This window comes from Polypterus senegalus, chromosome 14, assembly GCF_016835505.1.
Source record: "Polypterus senegalus isolate Bchr_013 chromosome 14, ASM1683550v1, whole genome shotgun sequence".
Taxonomy (NCBI): Eukaryota; Metazoa; Chordata; class Cladistia; order Polypteriformes; family Polypteridae; genus Polypterus; species Polypterus senegalus.
The window spans coordinates 32,440,964-32,462,866 of NC_053167.1; the positions used below are offsets into that span (position 1 = coordinate 32,440,964).

Genomic DNA, 21,903 nt, shown 5'->3' on the forward strand with positions numbered 1-21,903 from the left:
TACCGATTTCTACAATACTTTGATCTATCATGCTGAATCAATTGTTTGACATCCATCGAAAAAGTTTTTTTTTTTTTTTGCCCTGAATTTTATCATTTGGGAAAGGACAGCGGTGCAGCGGTTGAAACTTGTGTTTCACAGGAGCAAGACTTGTCACTGTTCAGCCTTCTTTTTCTGAGTTTTTCTCCAGGTAGCCTCTTTTTCCTTTCACTTCAGAAATGTGGACGCATATAGTTAATTGCGGACTTTATGTTGACTACATATAAGGTTGGGTGCATGTGTTATATGATTGTGCCAGTCTATGGGATGATGCTCTTTCCTGGACTCCTTTATGCATGAATTAACCATAATGGGATCAGGCTATCATGACTGTGAATTAGCAAAAGCGAGTATAAAAGATGGTGGACGCAATCAATAGCTGAGCTCCACTTCTGAACCTGTCAAACACACAATGTGTTTAATGTTTGCTTCAGAATAGGGTATTAGTTTGTTGTTGATGCCTCCTACTTTCATTATGTGAGCCTGTTGTATTTGACTAGAAACGCTGTTCATTATACATTGTGTTACACCATAACTTAATGGCATATCACCATAAGTATGAATTCTTTTACATTGTACAGGTATAAAGCATCATGATGAACTGGGTTTGAGGGCCCTATTGTAACTCAGTGAATATGTTTAACTTGTAGTGATAAATGACATTTATCCTAAATTTGGTTTATTTATGTGGTTTGAATATAGTAACTTATGTTTTATCTTGGGGGCAGCATGGTGGCGCAGTGGTAGCGCTGCTGCCTCACAGTTAGGAGACCTGGGTTCGCTTCCAGGGTCCTCCCTGCATGGAGTTTGTTTGTTCTCCCCGTGTCTGCGTGGGTTTCTTCTGGGTGCTCCAGTTTCCTCCTATGGTCCAAAGACATACAGGTTAGGTGCATTGGCGATTCTAAATTTCCCTATTGTGCGCTTGGTGTGTGGGTGTGTTTGCCCAGCGGTGGGCTGGCGCCCTTCCTGGGGTTTGTTTCCTGCCTTGCGCCCTATGTTGGCTGGGATTGGCTCCAGCAGACCACTGTGACCCTGTAATTAGGATATAGTGGGTTGAATAATGTATGGATGGATGTTTTATCTTAATCTAAGTTTTTCATTGCCTCCAGACACTGAATCAGAAGCAATTTTCCTATTATTTATTCAGTCTCCTAGTTTTCCTATTTGCCACATTATGACGATGTACTGGTTTTGTCTCATCCTTCACTGCAATAGTAGTATTATTTTTTTTTTTTTTTTTAAATATTAATGAATAAAGCTGAGTTAAAAAAAATTCTGTGCTCTTAATTAAGATTTCTCTCCCTTAACTGCTGAAGTTAACAATGAGCATTCTTGTAAATATTAACTTTTAGGCTTATACATTTCCATCTTCTACTGTAGTCAGTAGGATTAGCAGGAAGAGAACTGCTTTATACAGTGTATATAACGAAAGAAATGACTAAAAGCTTTAATTGCCTTTAAGTATATAACACCGTGGTTTTTTTTATTTTTTGAAAATTTAAATTGCAAAGTCAAGTCATCTCAGAAAAGAATGAAGAACTCAAGTTAGCTACTGATCTAGTGATGAAAAGTATTAGATGCCACCAATAAGGAATTGGCTGAAAGTAAAACTGACAGCTACATTTTTCTCCAAGAACAGAGTTTGCAAACCCTACCACTGCTTTAGTCAGGTTTCACAAAAGTTTGAGATTCTCTTTCTGATGTTTATGAGAAGTGTTTTTGCTATAGGGATCACAACTCAACCTTTCACACTTGTGCAGCTTTTGTCCTCCTGTGTGTTTAAGTATGATATCTATATCGGCAGTCATATTGTTCTTGGTTGCAATATAAAGAATTTACTTATTTAAAAACATTTGTTGAAATCTAAATGACCATTATATCTGTTAAAACCTTTGTAGTTCCTGACATACCTGTTTTCTAAAGAGAATACTATATGGGACTCAAAATTTAACCAAGTGCGGGAAGAAGATATGAACAACCCCTTGTCTCACTACTGGATTTCCTCTTCACACAACACGTAAGCAGTCCTATTGTCAAACTTATTTGAAATGTCATCTTCTGTTTATAATAGAAAGTAGCAGGAACTTTTCTGTTGCTGTTAGTTATACAGATGTGTGTGTGGGTATGTATATATATATATGTATATATATATATATATATATATATATATATATATATATATATATATATATATATATATATATATATGTATATATATATATATATATATATATATATATATATATATATATATATATATATATATATATATATATATATATATATATATATATATATATATATGTATGTATATATATATATATATATATATATATATATGTATATATATATATATATATATATATATGTATATATATATATATATATATATATGTATGTATATATATATATATATATATGTATGTATATATATATATATATATATATATATATATATATGTATGTATATATATATATATATATATATATGTATATATATATATATATATGTATATATATGTATGTATATATATATATATATATATATGTATGTATATATATATATATATATATATATATATATATATATATGTATATATATATATATATATATATATATGTATATATATATATATATATATATATATATATATATATATATATATATATATATATATATATATATATATATATATATATATATATATATATATATATATATATATATATATATATATATATATATATATATGTATATATATATATATATATGTCTGTTTTTGTGTGAAACATGGTACATAAAACCCAATAATTTATTACAATGATGTTAAAAGTTTACTGTAATTATGTTGTTTAAATGCTCTTTTAACTGAAAGTTGACAAACTGAGGTTCGTTTTTGCATTAATAAGAATCAGTGACTGAAATGCAGCTTCCATTGGAAAGTTTCAGCTTGCTTTCCTACTAAACTTCCAAGCTGTACCAGTGAGAGATAAATAAAGACAATCTACTTTTTCTGACACGCCTGTTTATATTAAAAGTTCATAGGGAGCCCTCTGCTGGTGGCTTCAAAAAATGCATTGACAACACAACTCAAGATGATATTTAGTCCTCACTTCATTTTGATGATGTAATAATAATCAAAAGTAACACCTGGCTGTTATGGAGTGTAACAAAGGAGACTGCACAATTAATTAGGCCTTCCAACCTTCAGGTACCTGACTGGGGACCAGTTCTCCAGTGAATCATCTTTGGAGGCCTATGCCAGATGTCTGCGGATGGGATGTCGTTGCATTGAATGTAAGTGAACTGAGTCTCTTTAATGGCAACATTCCTCCACATAGCAGCTTTCTGTTGTTCATCAGGTGATTGAATCAGATTTTCTTTATCTTGTAGTGGACTGCTGGGATGGCCCAGACGGAATGCCAGTTATCTATCACGGACATACACTCACGACCAAAATTAAATTCTGTGATGTTCTTAGCACAATTAAAGACCATGCCTTTGTGACATCTGAGTAAGTAACATCTCCTGGGTAACTGAGAGAAAAAAATAGAATATTTAATGCCTAAAGCAGTAGTTCTCAAACTGTGGGGCGGGCCCCCCTAGGGGGGCAAGTAACAAAAAAGGGGTGGGGGGTGTGCAGATATGTGAAAAAATGAAAACAAGAATCATAAATATGAAAAATACATCCATTGAAACCAAAACGAATTAACTTAAACTACATTCTTATACTAGAAAAATAAATATAGAGTTAGATAAATGTCGATAAAAGTTAGGTAGGTATAATGTGCATCTATGATCATTAATTAAAAAAGAACAAATTGGTATTAGTGGGCTCCTTTCAAAAAAATGCTAGGGGGGCGCAATTAAAGCTGTTATGAAAACTTGGGTCACAAATACTTGAGAAATGCTTTCCTAAAGTATGTTTCATGTTGAAGGGTTTATGGTATTTTCCTATTTAAACAAAAACTGACAACTGTTAAAAATGCGCCCAACAGAGTTAAGTGATCCTACAAATGTATATCTTTTTAAATACTGATTTAACTCGTTTGATTTGAAAATAAGCTTTATTTTGTGGCAGCACAGATCAGCTAACCCCTGTGCTGTTTGAAAAGAGTATATTAAGGCTGGAATAGTGTAAAAAAAAAAATTGATTACTTTTCGAACTTCTTTTTTGAACAAAATTTAGTCATGCTTAAAAATAGGTCTATGTTGGCATTTGATTGTCAAACAGTGACACGTTAATCAATTTTTTTTTTTAAACCTATAGTTTACTTTATCTTTACTACTAAGACATTTTATCCACACTTATTTAACTTCTCCACAGAGCCCATAACACAACCATGAGCTTTGCTACATTTTCTTAATGAGCATTATATGCATACACAGAAAAATGGCACAGGAAGAGATTAAAGGAGGCTAAGTGTTCCACATTGTTCACTACTATTTTATTAATTACATTCCGGTGTGGAGTTTTTGCTTTTATATGGCTGTATCAATCTCAAGAGGTGTCTCAGTAGAATTGAAATCCATACAAACACTGGAAGTCTTTGGCACACTTCACATGAGAGCAATAATCAGTGTCATCTGTCATAGTGTTGCAAGCTGGACAGGGCAAGACAAGAGAAGTCAGGTATTTAAAAAAATAAATAAATAAAAAACACACACACATATATATTGTGAAAAAGAAGTAATTCAGCCAGCTTCCTGAGATATTCCGGAAAGGCTTGAAACTAGCACCCTGGGAATACAAGGGGCACAGAATAATTTCCTGCTGGAAGCGAGTACTTAAAGTGTTTGACATTTAAATTTTGGGTTTCTTTAATGGTTGATGTTTTTTTGCTCTGTGCGTTGGTTTGCTTTTTATGATGCAATAATTATATGAGGGCTAGCCAGAATGAGTTGCAACACATTTCTAGCATCTTATTGTAAAACTGTATAAACATACTGTTAATATAATTTCTGAGTTGGCTACAATCCTCATTTTTATGTAAAATCTCTGTCTTGTTAGTCAGCCTTGTAACAGCATGGTCATGCATTCCATTCTTGTGCCAGTCTGAAACTTGTACTTTTAACTACTTTCAATCAACATGTCATCACTACCAGACATTTTCTCATGGATGGGAAATACATTTTTCAACTGCCTATGATGTTTGTTACTGATGCCTTCTCTGCTATAAGAAAAATCCATTAACAGCCTTTTATACATCACTATACATACGCATTTTGAGGGACAACTACTCAAACCAGCATTACCATATGTCCTCTTTTACCAGGACAAGTCCTGTTTTTCACTAGTAACTATTAGCATCGAGGCAGATTTTCGTAAACAACCAAATTGTCTGTATTTTCTTTGAAAGATCAGGAAATTCTGGAGGATATAATAACATGAATCCTCCAAGTTTGTTTTCCATTTCAAGAAGTCATACCAGTGCAATGATGGTGGAATTTGGTTCTGTCCATTCAAAGCAGATGCAATCAAACAGCAGCCGGTTAGCATGACATGATCTGCAGATCTTGGAATTCTTTAGGTGCTGTAAACTTCTTTAGGAGTTCTAGCGAGTTTGGGTTTATGTAGAAATAACAAAACATAGGTGTAAATGTACGATCAAACATTTAAAGAAATATAGCTGTTTCAAAATGGCCATTAACAAATTTCAAATGGAATGTACCATTAGTAGTGCAGGCACATTTGTTTCAGTTGCAAACAAAAGAACTGCAGATCTTCAAGCATGCATGGAAACTGCAAAACATAAATAGACCGTTGGAGAACAAATAGTTTGTCAAAGATCACAAACTTCATTGTGCATCCTGGATATTGTGAGGAGATCATTCATGCTGCTTGAAGGGACTTGAGCATTTAATTGCATAAAACTTAACAGCAGCTATAAATCAACTGTACAAGTGCTCTAATGAAGAAGATTTCTACAGACTTGTATAAAAAATTTCGAGGGCATGCAGAAGGACATAAGCAATAGTGAAGTCAGTGGTTTAGATAAAACTGTGATAGACAAAATGGCAGGCATTACATTTTGTGGTTTGGCTACTGATGCATGAAATCAACTTGCACTGGACACGTTTACTCTAATAATTTGGTATTTTGCAATGAGACCCAAACTGTTTAAGTTTTTGTGTATACATCACTCTCAACATTTACCATTGTAATAAAGGCTATTAATTTTTCATGTGATAATTACACATTCAGGTGTAGAAATGGAAACATCATGAGGAGATTGCTGCTGCCCCCAGAGTATCGGGATAATACATGGCCCCAGGAGACAATCTCCAATGTCCGTTCTCTATCATGGCTTCCTGCCAAGTAAAGGCACCAGCAACCAACCTGTAAGGGAACCATTGACGTCATCAGGGACACCAGCCAAAAATGTCCTCGTTTTAACTTCATAGAAAATGGTCACCCTGGCTTCGTGGAGCAACATTTGCAAACTGAACATTTTCAGATTTATTGCAAAAAAAGTTGTAGACATTTTTGTAAACTTTAATTGAAGTAAAGAGAATGCTGTGGATTTCTGAACCATCATAGTTATGTCAAAGCTTATTGATTCATTTTAATCATATGGCGGGCTGTGTATTTTCTGATGGATGGTGTTGTGGTGCACTGGTTGGTAGAGCTTTCTCTCAATACAAGAAGTCATGCGACTGTCTGTATGGGGTTTTCCCTCTGGACACACCAGTGTTACACCTACATGTCAAAGATGTGTGAATTGGAGTTGCTGGAGTCTTAAGTTGACCCTTATGAAGTAAATGAAACCAGAGAGATGTGGAAAGGATTTGTATTCCAAAGGGGATAGCATAATTAATGAGGTTGAAAATTTAGAAGTTGGTTAGTACAATAGCACACCACTGGCAATTACCACAGCACCAAGCAATATATTGATTTTCCCAAATAGCCTTTATAGAGGGTGTCAGGAATTATTTCATATTAAACTTCATGTGAATGTGTATTAAGAAAAGGATAAGTGGAATCAAACCAGGATTAGTGACCTTCATCCATTTCTTTGAAGTCACAGCTGCGGTTGAATTACAAAGTACACAGAGATGTTACTCTCCCCACCTTCCCTCTTGTAAACCATTTACTTTAGCTCGGTAGGTTCAGATGATGCAACATGCCCTAAATACCCTGCTTAAGCTGATAAAAGCATAAGCGTGAGTGAGCACACTGTCCAGAATTGATGTCAGTCTTGTCACTGAAGCATAAACTGAACAAAACAGGTCTGATAACGAAAGAATTAATTTTGATCAAAATGCAGATTTCCCATTTACAAACATCTGTTGAAGCCTAACCACCTTAGCAAGTACTATCCTGGCCCTTTTTTGTCTGTCTATGTATCTGTTTGTTTATTTTGAAGGTATAAAATCATGCATTCTGCTGCTGAGCTTCAAGTGATCTTGTGGTTTGATTGTTAAATGTAACATCTTAGAGATAAAGTAATAAAAATGTAGAAACTACATGAACATTTTTATTTTATGGTTTTGATCTTCCCATCAGCATATTGTGATAGAGAGTTCAAAGAATATACAATTTACTACTTAACCAAAATATAGTCTACATGACCAGAGTTTATTTTCTTTTTTATTTTTATCTGTTGCTGGTGGTCTTTTATGTTTAAAACAAACATGGACATATACTAAGGTTTGATTTACTTTAAAAAAAAAAAAAATACAAACCTTTAAACTTGTGTTGGTTGTGTCAGTGCAGTGCACTGTGCAGTAATGCTAAGTTTCATTGTTGCCACCTCATAGTGTTATTTAAATTTTTAAGAATGTGTTTCTCATTTTCAAAAAACGTGACAGAATTGAATATCTCTCATGCCACAGCACCATCATTGATGTTCATTCATGCAGTCAGTTGAGTTTGTCTTTCTTAGAATTGTTTAATTCATTGAATATTACATTTTGTAATCTCTGTTTCTCAATAAAGCATGAGTATGCCAACTTTAATTGAAATTCAGTGGTCATGGTGCAGACTTTGTGGGTGTTTTCTTTTTTGATTTAGTATTTATTTTCATCTGTTCCCCTTTTCCATATTTTTTTTCACACTTTGATAATGAACTAATCATATATTTTGTTGGAAATAAAATACAAACAGTCCACTTTTGGGATTGCAGAGTGCTTTGTGTTTTAAAACAAAATGAGATGTTACAACTTTTTTCTTCAGGAAATAACTACTTAAACTGGTTAGATATTGCTTTATGTACTCAAAATCATGTATTTATCCCAAAAAATTTATTGAAAGTGGAACAGCAATTAACTAGTTGCTTGAGCTGTTTTTCATTGCTCTGGTTTCTCTTAACCTTAGATATCCCGTCATCCTTTCTATTGAAGACCATTGTAGCATCGTCCAACAGAGGAACATGGCCACATATTTCAGAAAGGTCTTTGGGGAAATGCTGCTCACCAAACCAGTTGACATAACAGCGGATGGCCTTCCCTCACCTTTTCAGCTGAAACGGAAAATCCTTATCAAGGTAAAAACTACAAATATTCTGATTTATGCTGCTCTGCCACTGGCATCAAGTTGCCATGTGTTCTTTAAAACGGATTGTTTAATATGGTATCTTAATGTCTCCTCAAGACAATCATTTAACTTTTTCTTGAAAATATTAACTTCAGTACAGTATCATATCACTGGCATAAACATTTTGGTGAGGCAATACCAGAAATCTCCTTTACATATGTGGAGTTGTGTAACATTAATATTAACTTACCTAACTAATAATGCCTGTCCTCTTTTTGCTAATGACTAATTAGACTAGCAAGCTCATTTTTTGATTTTGTTTAAAAAGAAAAAATCAATCAAACACTGGAATACTGGTGCCTGATCTGTCTTGATTGGCATTAGATCATTGTATTCTAACAAAATACAAAAACATAGATTTAAACATTAAAAAACCTGAGAGCCTTGCAACCACCCGCTGCCCAGGAAAAATTGGATGTAAACTGCCTAAATTGAAACAGCAACACATCACATTCAGAATGAAATGGCTTTGAGGTGAAAAAGGATGTGCCACTGTAATGTGAAAAGAACACGCATACTGCACTCATTGCATGTCTTGATCATATGACTGGTGCTGTCTAGTAGCAGTGCTTACCACCTTGCAGCCAGGTATTTCCAAGTCAGCACAAACCATCTGTTCTTTCCACACTTGGACTAGGAGCATTAGACATCTGACTTCTTTTCACAAAGTGGGAGAAGCACAAGTAAGTTTTTCTAGGTGGCTCTTTTAGATTCAGTGCTGTCAGGCAGTTCTCCCCTGCAGTAGGTAAAGATCAACGCTGTTGCTCAGCCCCATTCCAAGAAACATAATATTTTGTGCTTGAAGCACTTCTGATATTGATCTGCTTTTTTTTTTTTTTTTAATTACTGTAACTACCATTAATGGAGCAAAAAGTACTGGACTTTTGTGCTGCCTTAATGCTGCATAGCCTAGATTGAGAAAACCTGGGAAGTACCAATGCAAAAAAAAAAAAAGACTTCCTCATTTTAATATCGAGGATAAGGGGCTCTAGCTTTCAAGGTCTGTCACTAAGCTGTAAAGTTCAGGTTGTACATGTGCACATACTGTAAAGTGTGAGCCTAGAATACTACAGGACCAATACAGCCACACCCTACAAGCACCCAGATGCAGGACAGTTTCACATACTACAAAAAGCATGATTTTTGTAGACAAGATGTGATAGAAATTTGGTAAAAAAATTGCTTTAGAAGTTTAGGGTTGCTAAAACGTTTTAATATTAAATTAAATTACTGAGTGAAGCTTCTTACTTATTTTCCCCAATTTCTGATGGAGCTTTGTCCTGCTGGTCTTCAGTGCAGATACTTCACTGGTTGATGTTAAAAGTTAGGATGTATCTGATGTGGTTTGTTTTGATTACAATTTTTTGTGAGTAAAAGCCAAGGTTTCTCTAAGCCTATAAAGACATTTGATATCCAGTGCATATATATGAATGCTTCTTATGATAATAAATGTAATTTACATACTCTATAACAGGTGTACTTGCAAAACAATTTAGTGGTATCCTTATGTTTTTCAGCACAAGAAGCTGGCTGAAGGTAGTGCCTATGAAGAGGTGTCCACCTCCACTCCTTACTCTGAAAATGATATCAGCAATTCCATCAAAAATGGTATTCTGTATTTGGAGGATCCTATCAACCATGTAAGAAATGCTCCCCATCTTTTAGTTTGTTAATTGCTGAAGCTTGTAAAAATAATATGTGTGATTCCCAATATCCTTTCTAAGACAAGCATGTCTATGGCATTATTATCTCAGGAATGAGGGTTAATACTTTATCAGAGAACAGTTAAGCACACAGAAGGCAAACCTTATAAACTGTTGGGGTGCCTTTTATATTTTTACAGCATACTGTATTTGCAGAGTGTAGGTATTTCAAACTCCCTCTCTAATACTGTTAACAGGAATGGAACCCACATTTCTTTGTGCTGACTAGCCATAAAATTTACTTTTCGGAAGAGACAGCAATGAACCGGAGTAATGAAGATGAAGAAGAGCAGAGAGAGGTAAGACAATAACTTTCTGTCTTCTTCTGAGTTAGTCCCTCCAGTTAATGGTTTCAGATGTTTTATGCTTTTCTATTCTGCAGTGGCTGAATAGCTAGACTGGCCTTTGGACGGGACTCCAATCTGTCACAGTGCACATTTACACATGCTTGTCACATTTTAGTGCTGACAGTCAGTGTATCGACATATTACTTCTCCATTTAAAAATGCATTTTTTGTCTGTATTTATTACGTTTTAATTATTAAGCACATTTTTCACCAGTTATTTGAATTACAAATATTTTACAAACCAGGATCTTGTAGGTTTATAAGGTCGTTATTGTCACATGTACAGTATACTGTGAAATTCATACTTGCCAGCCTTACAGCAAAACGTCTGTTTAGCATTATGAGCCTTAAGCCTCTAGCTAATTTAAAACCAATATAAATAACTTACAGACTCAAGTCCCAATCATACGTGTGTATCATAGTTATTACATCAGATACTAGTCAGGTCACACATGTTTTCCTACAATTAACTCCAAGGAACATTTAACTGCATTCTTGGGAATAATGTCGTTTATGCCATAAATGCAGTATGACCAGATTTTAGCCAGTGCAGTGCTGTCAGGCACTCCTTGTTTAACTCATATCCTTGGTTTTGTTATTGAGGATTACTGTGTACCATGTTCCCCAAACCCTCAGCTGACTTCTTTTAAACCTTGTCAGTTCCCGTTTCAGCCACTGACCACCAGAGTGACATTGGGCAGACCTTCTCATAAACCAGTTCGGCCTTGTCAGCTTGTTTTTATCCAAGCTAGATAAATTATATCCGCCATAAGTTTGACTGAACTTTGCTGATAATTCATTTTCTGTAGTGCCTAGAAAAAAACTCTACACAAAATAGCTATAAAATATACTTATGATATTTTCAGCTAATCTGAATGTGAAGTGCTCAGATGTGATAAAAACCAAAAATGTGGATTTTGCTACTTCTGATTCAGTGTTGAAGTGTTGCTTGGTTTATTTTAAAAGGCAAAAACAAAGAACATAAGGCAGTTTGACCAAATGGTCGAAGAGCTGGATGCTACAGTCAGTTTCTACCCTGACTCCTTGTATGATCATGGCCAAGTTACATCACCTTCATTACAGTAGAAAAGCTGGGCAATTACAGCATTGTACGTTGTATGTTACGTTAGATAAAATCATCTGCCGATTAAATCTGTTTTCATGTAGACAGTAAATGGGATGGATCAGCATGTGACAGAGAAGTGGTTCCATGGGAAGCTTGGTGCTGGACGTGATGGACGCCAAATTGCAGAGCGATTGCTTTCAGAATATTGTTTAGAGACAGGAGCGCCAGACGGCTCTTTTCTTGTGAGGGAGAGTGAGACATTTGTTGGAGACTACACACTCTCATTCTGGTAAGTTGTGTAGATTGCCTGACTTATTTTGAATGTCTGATGTTGAGGATGTCAACGTGTTCTCATTTTGTCTGCTGTTTGTGTGCTATGACAGAGCTTGAAGCATTAAAAGTGAATAAAGGAATACCTGAAAAATCTAAAATAATTACATGAATGTCTTATAAAGCTGACTGTACGTAATCGTTTTCTCATGGTTGCATGTCATCAAAAAACACCAATTTTTAACTAAAGCAACACACTCTTACAATCCATATATTAGTAATTGAAATTAAGCAGTAAAAGTATTCACACCACATAATGAAATAGTGCTGATAAGGAGCATTATGGATTTTTCGTGATTTTCTATTTATAAATATGCTGTTCCCTTCTAGGTATGGATAAATGTCAATATTCATATGTTGTTGATGAGTTATTTATAAGCACTCTTTTTACATACTGAATTTTAGAACATGCATAAACTGGCTGAGTAAATATTTTGGTATAGATTGTGATATGGGCACCTCAGTGTTATTAACTCTTTGAGGGCTCTATATTTTTTCCAAAAAATTCAGTTTTCTGAAAAGCGCACAGTGCACTGGTTTCACAAATAAATCAACATAAAACAACTGTCGCTCTGTGCTGTGACTGCTGTTGGCGCTTGTTTGCGCAGGGGTGGCTTGATGGCCAGCAGGAATACACGACGAGTCGGCTACCTCTCTGTCTTCGCACAGCAGTCGCTGTGTGACTAAATATGGTTTGTACCTCTTGTCATCATAAGTGGTGGCCCTCCTAGACAAATGCTGCTATAGGCGTATCGACTACATAAACGTGTTCAGCACCACGATCAGCCGGGGTCTGATTGGCTGATGCTAGTACCTCATTTTCGTTTTCAATATCCATCTCCAGATCACTTGCATCAAACTCTGAGTCAGAAAAGTCAGAGTCCAATTCAGCGATAATATGTAAAACGTCCATGGAGAATTTTGCTTTGTACATTTTCTTTTGTCTTGCCAGTTGTCGATGCCATTTTAGAGGCTGTTTGCTCTTCACTACTCATGCACGTGCAGGGAATCGAGGACAAATCAGCAAAGCCATGTAACTTCTAGCAAAGAGAGTTGAACTAAACTGTAAGGGCGAGTTTTGTTCACAGTTTATAGCCGATTACCGTCCTCTACCCCTGAATTTTGACAAAAGTCGACATCAGCCCTGAAAGAGTTCATTAGAAAAAGAGTGACAAAAACCAAAATGTGTAACCATATTGATTTATTTACTAAAATGTATACAAGAGGGATGATGATGGGGAGAAGAAAAAAGTAGCTAATGATCAAAATGGAGAAGAAAGTTCAGCCATCCTGTGGACCACAGCATACAGAATTGAGCCCCTCTGTTGTAGGGTGGGTTAGGTTTCCCACTATTGTTAATGATATGTCACAAGGATGTTAAAATCACAATTGTTTTCTTCTTCTTTCTCTACTCTTACTGAACTTTCACCATCCCTAACATATAGGATCAGCAGGAGGTCCAAGAGATCAAACACTACAGATGTTTTAAGGTCTTTCTTTTAACAGTAGGTTGGAAATTTGTCATGGGCGTTAAACAGAGTTACTGCCCATAAATCTATACTAATAAAAGGCAAAGCCCTCACTCACTCACTCACTCACTCACTCACTCACTGACTCATCACTAATTCTCCAACTTCCCGTGTAGGTAGAAGGCTGAAATTTGGCAGGCTCATTCCTTACAGCTTACTTACAAAAGTTGGGCAGGTTTCATTTCGAAATTCTACGCCTAATGGTCATAACTGGAAGGTATTTTTCTCCATTAATTGTAATGGAGTTGAGCTGGAATGACGTGGGGGGGCGGAGTTTCGTGTGACATCATCACGCCTCTCACGTAATCACGTGAACTGACTGTCAACGCAGTGCGTAGAAAACCAGGAAGACCTCCAAAAAGCGCTTAAGAAAACATGCATTATATAATTGAGAAGGCAGCGAAACAATAAGAAGCGAGCGAGTGACATATACTACCATATTCATGACTGCTGCTACCTCGGAAAGAAAGCAAGGTGTAAACCTAAACTTTAAATTAAGTTCATAGACAGGCTACCGCTGGCGTTTCACATGCCCACAGGTAATGCGGGATACAAGTTTAATGAGAGGACGCAGGATATAAACGAGAGTTTTGATCACACTGTAACTAAGTTAAAATTGTAGGTGAAGGGGTGTGCTTATGCAAATTCCGAGACTGTGTTTGTGGGGATTGACAGTTAAGGCGGGTGGGGAGTCACGTCATCATCTCCCCTCCCATTCATCTCATTTGGCTCTGAGCTGAGCTCTGCAGCTAACGCCGTCTTCCGAAGCAACTTAGTCACACTGCCACCAAATACTCACAGAAAAATCCACAAGTTAATACACACGCTGTCTCTAGAGTTTCTCCACACTGAATCCTCCAGGCACTACTTACAAAAGGTCACATTGACAATCGTGTTACGTTATTTTTAAAATCTTTCCTTTTCTTAGCACAAGCACAGCTGAGAAGCTTCGATGCATGTGCTCCATAACGCTAAAAATAATGCATTTAATCACACTTTGCATTACAAGCAAAGGGAGCTTTTGTCAATGCATGATTTCCTGGTACACCGATTACATTGATCAGTGCATCCCGATTCATTTTACCCTCGCACCACCTTAGTTTGAGAAGAAGTATGAAAAAATATGAGGTTAACACAGAAAAACAGATCACCAATTCAAGCTTTATGAATAATCGATTTGCCATCAATAATTGTTTTGGTAAAGCCATCCTCCTTCCATTTTATAATTTTTCCGCCACTAGCCATGATTAAATGAACGGTAAATAAAGTAAGAGCAAAGCGAGGGTGACTTATTTAGGCAGGCATATATATGACAGCAACACTCATGACAATGTCAATCATGTTACGTTATTATTAAAATGTTTCCTTTTCTTTTTCATTACTTCTTTAACACACTACTTCTCCGCTGCAGGCGGGTATTTTGATATATATATATGAATGACCTCCAAAGCGCTGAGACTTTTGATATCATGAAGCGTGTCTGCAAAACGGGGTCTCCTGCCCTGCAAAAGTCGAGCAGCCAGCGCGCGTGCATAGCTGTGCCGGCCTTTGAGACGCTGACTGCGCTTCTGCCTTAAGTCAAAGTGAGCACTTTTAATTTTTTTCATCCTCCCCTGCGCTATAGCCCAGACAAGTGCAAACACGGGACCCCTTTTCTACACCACGCAAAATAATATTAAGGCGATTCACACTTTCTTTTGCACGATACGATTATGAGGTTCTCAACCCGGATTATGAAGACACGCACACGAGTGGAGGACTGACAGTGCCATCACAGCCGATTAATGGCGGGACGTCTCACCAGTCTACACAAGACCCACCGCGACTGTCCTCAAAAGGCGATCATAACGTCAGCGAACACATCTCTCTATACTATATAAAAGAAAAAGGCAACTTTCCTTTCTTTACACCTTTTTCCTTTTATCCCAAACCAAAGCCTTTCTCTTAACACTGCAGAGGACACAAAACTAATTTTCTTTAAATGCCGGAAAGGCACATTACCAGAGGCACAAATTTGAACGTTCACATAGAAAATGTAATTTCTATACCACAGCCGTCGTGTAGCGCCTTTCAAAAGGGATCTACTACCGAGAGATGATCCATATATATTTTAGCTGCTGTTAGTTACTTACCTGTTGTGTTACACAGTCTTTAAAATGTAGTTTACCTGCAACCACTCCAGTAGTGCTCAATGTACCTGTACTTCTTAAAACGTTAATGTTTTACTGTTTAATAACTTATAGACTATATTTTATTATTTCTCCCTTGCACTCAGTGACCAAAGCTATACACACACATATATAAAAGCTATACACACAAGTATATGTATGTGTATATATATGTATGTATGTATATATATATATATATATATATATATATATATATGTGTATGTATATATGTGTATGTATGTATATATATATATGTGTATATATATATGTGTATGTATATATATATATATATGTGTATGTATATATGTGTATGTATATATATATATATATGTGTATGTATATATGTGTATGTATATATATATATATATGTATGTATATATACACACACACACACACACACGCACACACACACACACACACACACACACACGCGTGCGTATATATAATATATATATAATAATATAATATAATATATAATATAATAATAATATTATATAATATATAATATATATATAATATATATAATTTGTGTGTATGTATGTATGTGTGTGTATATATGATGTAGATAGGTATGTATATATGTATGTGTGTGTATGTAGATATGTATATAGATATGTAGATATGAAGATATGTATGTGTATATATATATATGTGTGTGTGTGTGTGTGTGTGTGTGTGTGTGTGTGTGTGTGTATATATATGACAGCAGCAATCCAAGCTGTGAGAAAACAGTAAAAAGGAGGCGTGTCAGACGTTGTGGTACATTTTCTGATGCAGCTAGACTAAAAACTTCGTGACGCTGCGGCCAAATACCCAAAACAATTACTTTGACAATCATGTTATATTATTTTTAAAATGTTTCCTTTTCTTTTTCATAACTTCTTTAACACACTACTTCTCCGCTGCCAAGCGCGGGTATAGGTATATATATATATATATATATATATATATATATATATATATAGAGATAGATAGATAGATATGAGAACAACACTCATATCAATGACAAAACAATTACATTAACAATCATGTTACGTTATTTTTAAAATTTTTCCTTTTCTTTTTCATAACTTCTTTTACACACTACTTCTCCGCTGCGAAGCGCGGGTATTCTGCTAGTCATTACTAATTTTCAAATGTGTTACAACGTACATGGATAATACAAGGATGAACACCATAAAACACATCAATATCAGCTTGATTTCTGTTTCTTTTTGTTTAAAGAAAGAATATTGTGAGATTAGGTTCTTACTCTTCATTGCTCATGCCACTGTTTTTTATAGTGTAGCTCTGCCAACGTCGTGCATGCTTGTGTTCAAAAAGAACTAAAAAAAAAAAAATCAAAACAACAAGACTTAAAAATTCATAACAAATAAAACTATCAGAAATTAAGTGCTGATGTGTTCCTGATACTACCTTCCAGTTGAGAGTTTCCTTAAACTCACCCTCCTTGTCCAAACCCAATGGGCCATCTGCTTGAAGCAGCCTTTAATTCTCTGTCCTAGGGTTATTTATATCCTGTGTCGCAAACACTCTGTGAAAGGCATGTGGCCATCACCCCAAAGCTCCCTCCAGCAGCCCCTGTGTTCCTGAGCTCCAATACACCGTTAAAAGCCCAAACGTTTTGGTTGCCACATCATAATGAAACTCTTCTGTTCTTTTGTCCATCCAGTCCTCTGAGTAATGACTTGTAAATACTTCTTTTAAATGTATATGGCACATCTTATATGAATATTTACTCACATTGTCCAGGTACTTTGAGTGGGCTTCTTTTTTAAAGTACTGTATTGACTATGCCAAGCCTGTCCCTTGTCAAGTATTTCTCTGTGTTCCCTTTGCCAGCTGTCCAGCTTGTCACAGTGTCGTTGGCATATCATTAACACTAGTAGCACTGGCATGTTGATGTTAAAATAATAAAAAAAAAAAAAGTGATGCATAAATTACAAACCATAAAAGAAAAATGATAAATTATTATTGTCCTTTGGTTTGTTTGGAAAATCAAAGAATAGATGCCTAGTGTTGTCATGGCTGAAGTTAAATCATGTGGAGTGGTGAATTGTGATGTTAATGCTGATTACAATGATTTCTCCATCCTTTTATGAGCCCACATTATCTAGTTCAAAAGCCGAAGCTAGTTGTGGCCAATGTATACACAAACATCAATAATCACAATAACACTTTGGATATCGGGGAGTCAGAGTACCTAAAGAAAATTGCCATGGAGAATGTGCAGTCTCCGTACCTCATATTTTGGGTATGGTTATTAATTTGTGTTGGTCTTATAGGTCTCTTATTGACCCTGCAATGGGAAATTAATTAATAAATAAATTAATAAATAAAATCCCAAATACATGCAATGCCTAAATATTGTTAGGTACGCTTCCAGCCTAATGTTTTTATGAGAGGATTTTATAGTAATGTAATTGATTGGTTGTAAGAGTGTGACATGAAGGATGTTTCGAAATAATTTAATATCAAAATATCTTTAATTTATGGATTTTTTTTTAATATTTGTAATTTTTACTGCTGAAACTGCAACTGGAATCCTGCAAGGGACCTTTTACTTAAAGGTGGTAAAGGAGTTTAGTATGCTAGCACCTGAAATTTTTTCTTGCCCACTCTTCTTCTTTGCAGGCGATCTGGCCGAGTGCAGCACTGTCGGATCCATTCGCGACAGGAGGCAGGAAGCCCCAAATTCTACTTGACTGACAATCTGGTGTTTGACACCCTCTACTCCCTCATTAACCATTATCAGCATGTACCTCTGCGCTGCAATGAGTTTGAGATGAGGCTAACAGAACCTGTCCCGCAGACCAACGCGCATGAGAGCAAAGAGTAAGAATGCTAAGTTGTTTTGTAGAGGGTCACATTTGGCTGTTTGCAGTTTTTTTTTTTTTTGCCCAGTCACTGTTTATTAATATTTCTGTATAAGGAACATTTACAGAATACTTCATATGCAGAAAATTTATATGACTGTAAATGAAAAGCTGTTCTAAATTGGAATTGTGACAGTGGGTTTAGGGGTGTGTGTGTATGTGTGCACCCTGTGGTCCAATGGTGACTCATATAGGGTTGGTCCCTGTCTTATGCCCCATTGGTCCAAAATTACATTATCTGGGTTTAAAAACTTTTTTTAAATTGAGTTCAGTCAATTAAAGGTTTAATTGCACAAATAGGCCAACAGATGGCAGCAGTTCTTGATGCTGTTTGTTACTAGAGCACTTTGTGAAAAGGACTTGACACCAAATTTATCATTGTTCTATTTTTTCCTTCCAAGGTCCCCACTCCCACAATAAATACATCTGTGACTCAAAAGCAGTTTTTTCACGATTGTTCTGCTCCGAAACTGCATCAATGTAAAATTCTATGAATTCTGTGACTTTCATAATATTAGCTCAACGCAGTGGTTAAAAGTACAACCTCATCGCAGCAGGAATCTAGGTCAGAATCCCTGCTTGCTTTAATGTCTGGGTGGAGTTTGTACAGTGTCCCCAACTCTGTGTGGGTTTTCATCTAAAATCCTAGAGTCTTGCAGATTTCAGTTGATGCATGACTATACACTGGCTTAATAGAGTGAGGCAAGTAATTTAAAATTATATGCCCTGTGCTAGACATGTACCCTATTCGTGGCCGGTTCCTGCTATTCTTTCTTAACAGATTTGAGCTCTTTACTACCCTGGTGTGGATTAACTAGGTTCAAGAAGTGGGTAGATGGCTATTAATGCTAGTAACCCTTCCCAATTTGTTATGCCATTATGAGTGCTGTTTATCTTGTGTGGACTAACCACTAAAGCCCTGCCCACACTACTACATTTTTGTTTAAGAACACAGACATTCGTCTCTATTTTCACACTTCATCCACACTACCCCAGAATTTTCAACCACTAACAACAGAGATTTCTGAAAATGCTCTGCAGAGCTGTGTACCTCTAAAAATGCAGCCTCGGTATTGTGGAGCGGATGGGTGAAAACACAGACTCGAATTATGCTCTGATTTGTTTCAGTTTATTACGTGGATCTTCACTGATTGGTCACCCTTCATGGAAGAAAAGCATACTTAAGCAGAGTGGACGGAGAAGAGTTGCTTTCTGTGGCACTTGCAGGGTTGCATACCTGCATGCACCTAAATTGCATAAAAATTTTGTACAGTTTGAATGCTGAATACATGTACAAAAAGCAAAAAAAATGTACTGATCACTACGGTTCTGCAATAAGTCCTGTGATAATCTTGGGTAAGATGTCTATGCTGTGCACATGCCCAGTGCAGGTGGATGACTAGTTATATGTGTCTTCGGTTCTTTTTTTTGGTTTTGGTACATTGTGTTCAGTGTGGATTTCCATACAAAAATGTGAAATGTCTAGTGTGGTCTAAGGTGTTTTTGTTTAAAAATGCTGTTTAAAATGAAAACGTATTAATGTAAGCAAAGCCTCACAATTGCAGTGTGGAGAGATATGAATTCAGATTCATGGGATATTTGAAAAATATCTCAATATCAGTATTCAGTGACCTGACACCAGTGTCATCAACCTCTAAGTAATATCCTGCAAGTGGGCAATTTTGGACTTCCTTTTGGGGGTGGTTATAGATTTGTGTGATGCTAGAAATTTTTTCAGAGGGCACATGCTTCCTGAAAAATGGGTTATTTTTGCTGGTAGGTTTGCTAATTGCCTAATTTGTTTGTGTTTGTGTATATTATGTTGTGGATACTGAGTGAACAAAGTCATAAATGGTGTAAATGCACTTGTGAAACAAATTCACTTGTGAGCATGGGCATCCTGGATATGAAAATAAGAATTGGCATGAAGAATCTCCTTTTACAGAGTTAAAATTAGATGTTATTGAGTCTGATCCCAGCAATGGACCTGCTCTGTCACTTCACGTTTCGGTGCCATGGAGTAATTACTTGTGTGGACAGGTCAGTCTATAATCTATTTGGATATCCTGGAATAGGCCGGGTAGACAGCTGTCCTGTGTCTGCCAAACTTGATTGGCAGGATAGCCAAGAAATTAAACTTTGAAATGAAATCTGCCTGTTCATCTGTAGCCCTGACTCACTTTGTCTGTCGACATGTCTCTTACTTTTGTTCCAGCAGTAAAAAAAAATAAAAAAACATATTTGTAACTTAAAAATGATTGTATAGCTATGTGCATGTAAAGTACCATGCGGGTAGCATTCAGAATAGGAAGGTGCTGTGTAAATTCATGCTTGATTGGTTGCTCAGGTTAGGCCAGGAATGCTGTTTGTTAGCAGGTTTTTGGCGTGCACTGAGTATATTTGTGACTTAACAATGTTTATGTTGGATTAATGTTTTATCATGGTTCATGCACTTGAATTTGGTTATCTGCACATTGTGCTGGGCCAAAAGGCTGTGAAAAGCACTGCATCAAAAATTAATTGTTGCATGATAACAAAATTCGTATGTTTGGAATAAAAATAGGCCAACAGGCTTTACAGGGAACAGTGAGTTCAGCTGCGTTCTTGGCTCTTTTTTTCCTCCTTTTTTACATTCTGTTGGGGTACATATAACAGCAAACATCAAGCAGACAAGTCTCTCTTCTGTCCGTCTGTTCCAAAACACTTGTTTCTTATTCCTCGAAGCTACATTATATGCAGTGCAAGTCCGGGTGAGGGTTCATTGGTTGTCAGCTGTAAGAGGCACAGAAGCCCACCTCTATGACATAACATAAAATAAATCCTAAACATTCTGGGCAATTTATAGTATAAACCTATCATAATACTCCTTTGTTTTATAGGTAGGATAAAAGCAAGTCTTGGTAGAATAATGTGAAAACTAGAATAAACATCAGTGATTAAGGTAATACCTCCATTCTCAGAGTAATGAGTAATAGTGGCATTCAAGCCCACTACGTTTACAAGTACAGTGGACCCTTGACTTACTAACTCAATTCATTTGCGAGGGCTGGTTGTAACTCAAGTTGGTTGTAAGTCAAGACTATTTTTCCCCATAAGAAATAATGGAAATACCCATAATGCGCTCCGAACCTCCCACAGCAACACTTACTTAACCTTTTCATAATAAAAAAGGGTTGTATAATGTGCATAATTTACCAAAACACCAATAATTTTTCTAATGTACTAACCAAAAAGTTATAAAAAGTGCCTAGCCAACCAGAAATAACAATTTCATACTGTACTCACCATTTAATTTGACATCTTTGGG

The 21,903-nt window shown here is 36.0% G+C and overlaps 1 protein-coding gene across 2 annotated transcripts in view; it reads left to right on the forward strand.

Moving 5' to 3' along the window:
* The window catches only part of plcg1 (phospholipase C, gamma 1), a 190,540-nt gene that overhangs the window by 110,594 nt on the left and 58,043 nt on the right, over positions 1-21,903 (forward strand). For both annotated transcript variants that reach the window (XM_039735804.1, XM_039735803.1), the window contains exons 10-17: positions 1,938-2,056; positions 3,252-3,337; positions 3,434-3,554; positions 8,358-8,526; positions 10,094-10,216; positions 10,477-10,578; positions 11,794-11,981; positions 18,355-18,555. In XM_039735804.1, coding sequence (XP_039591738.1) covers positions 1,938-2,056; positions 3,252-3,337; positions 3,434-3,554; positions 8,358-8,526; positions 10,094-10,216; positions 10,477-10,578; positions 11,794-11,981; positions 18,355-18,555 — 1,109 coding nt within the window. The remainder of the gene's footprint in view (positions 1-1,937; positions 2,057-3,251; positions 3,338-3,433; positions 3,555-8,357; positions 8,527-10,093; positions 10,217-10,476; positions 10,579-11,793; positions 11,982-18,354; positions 18,556-21,903) is intronic.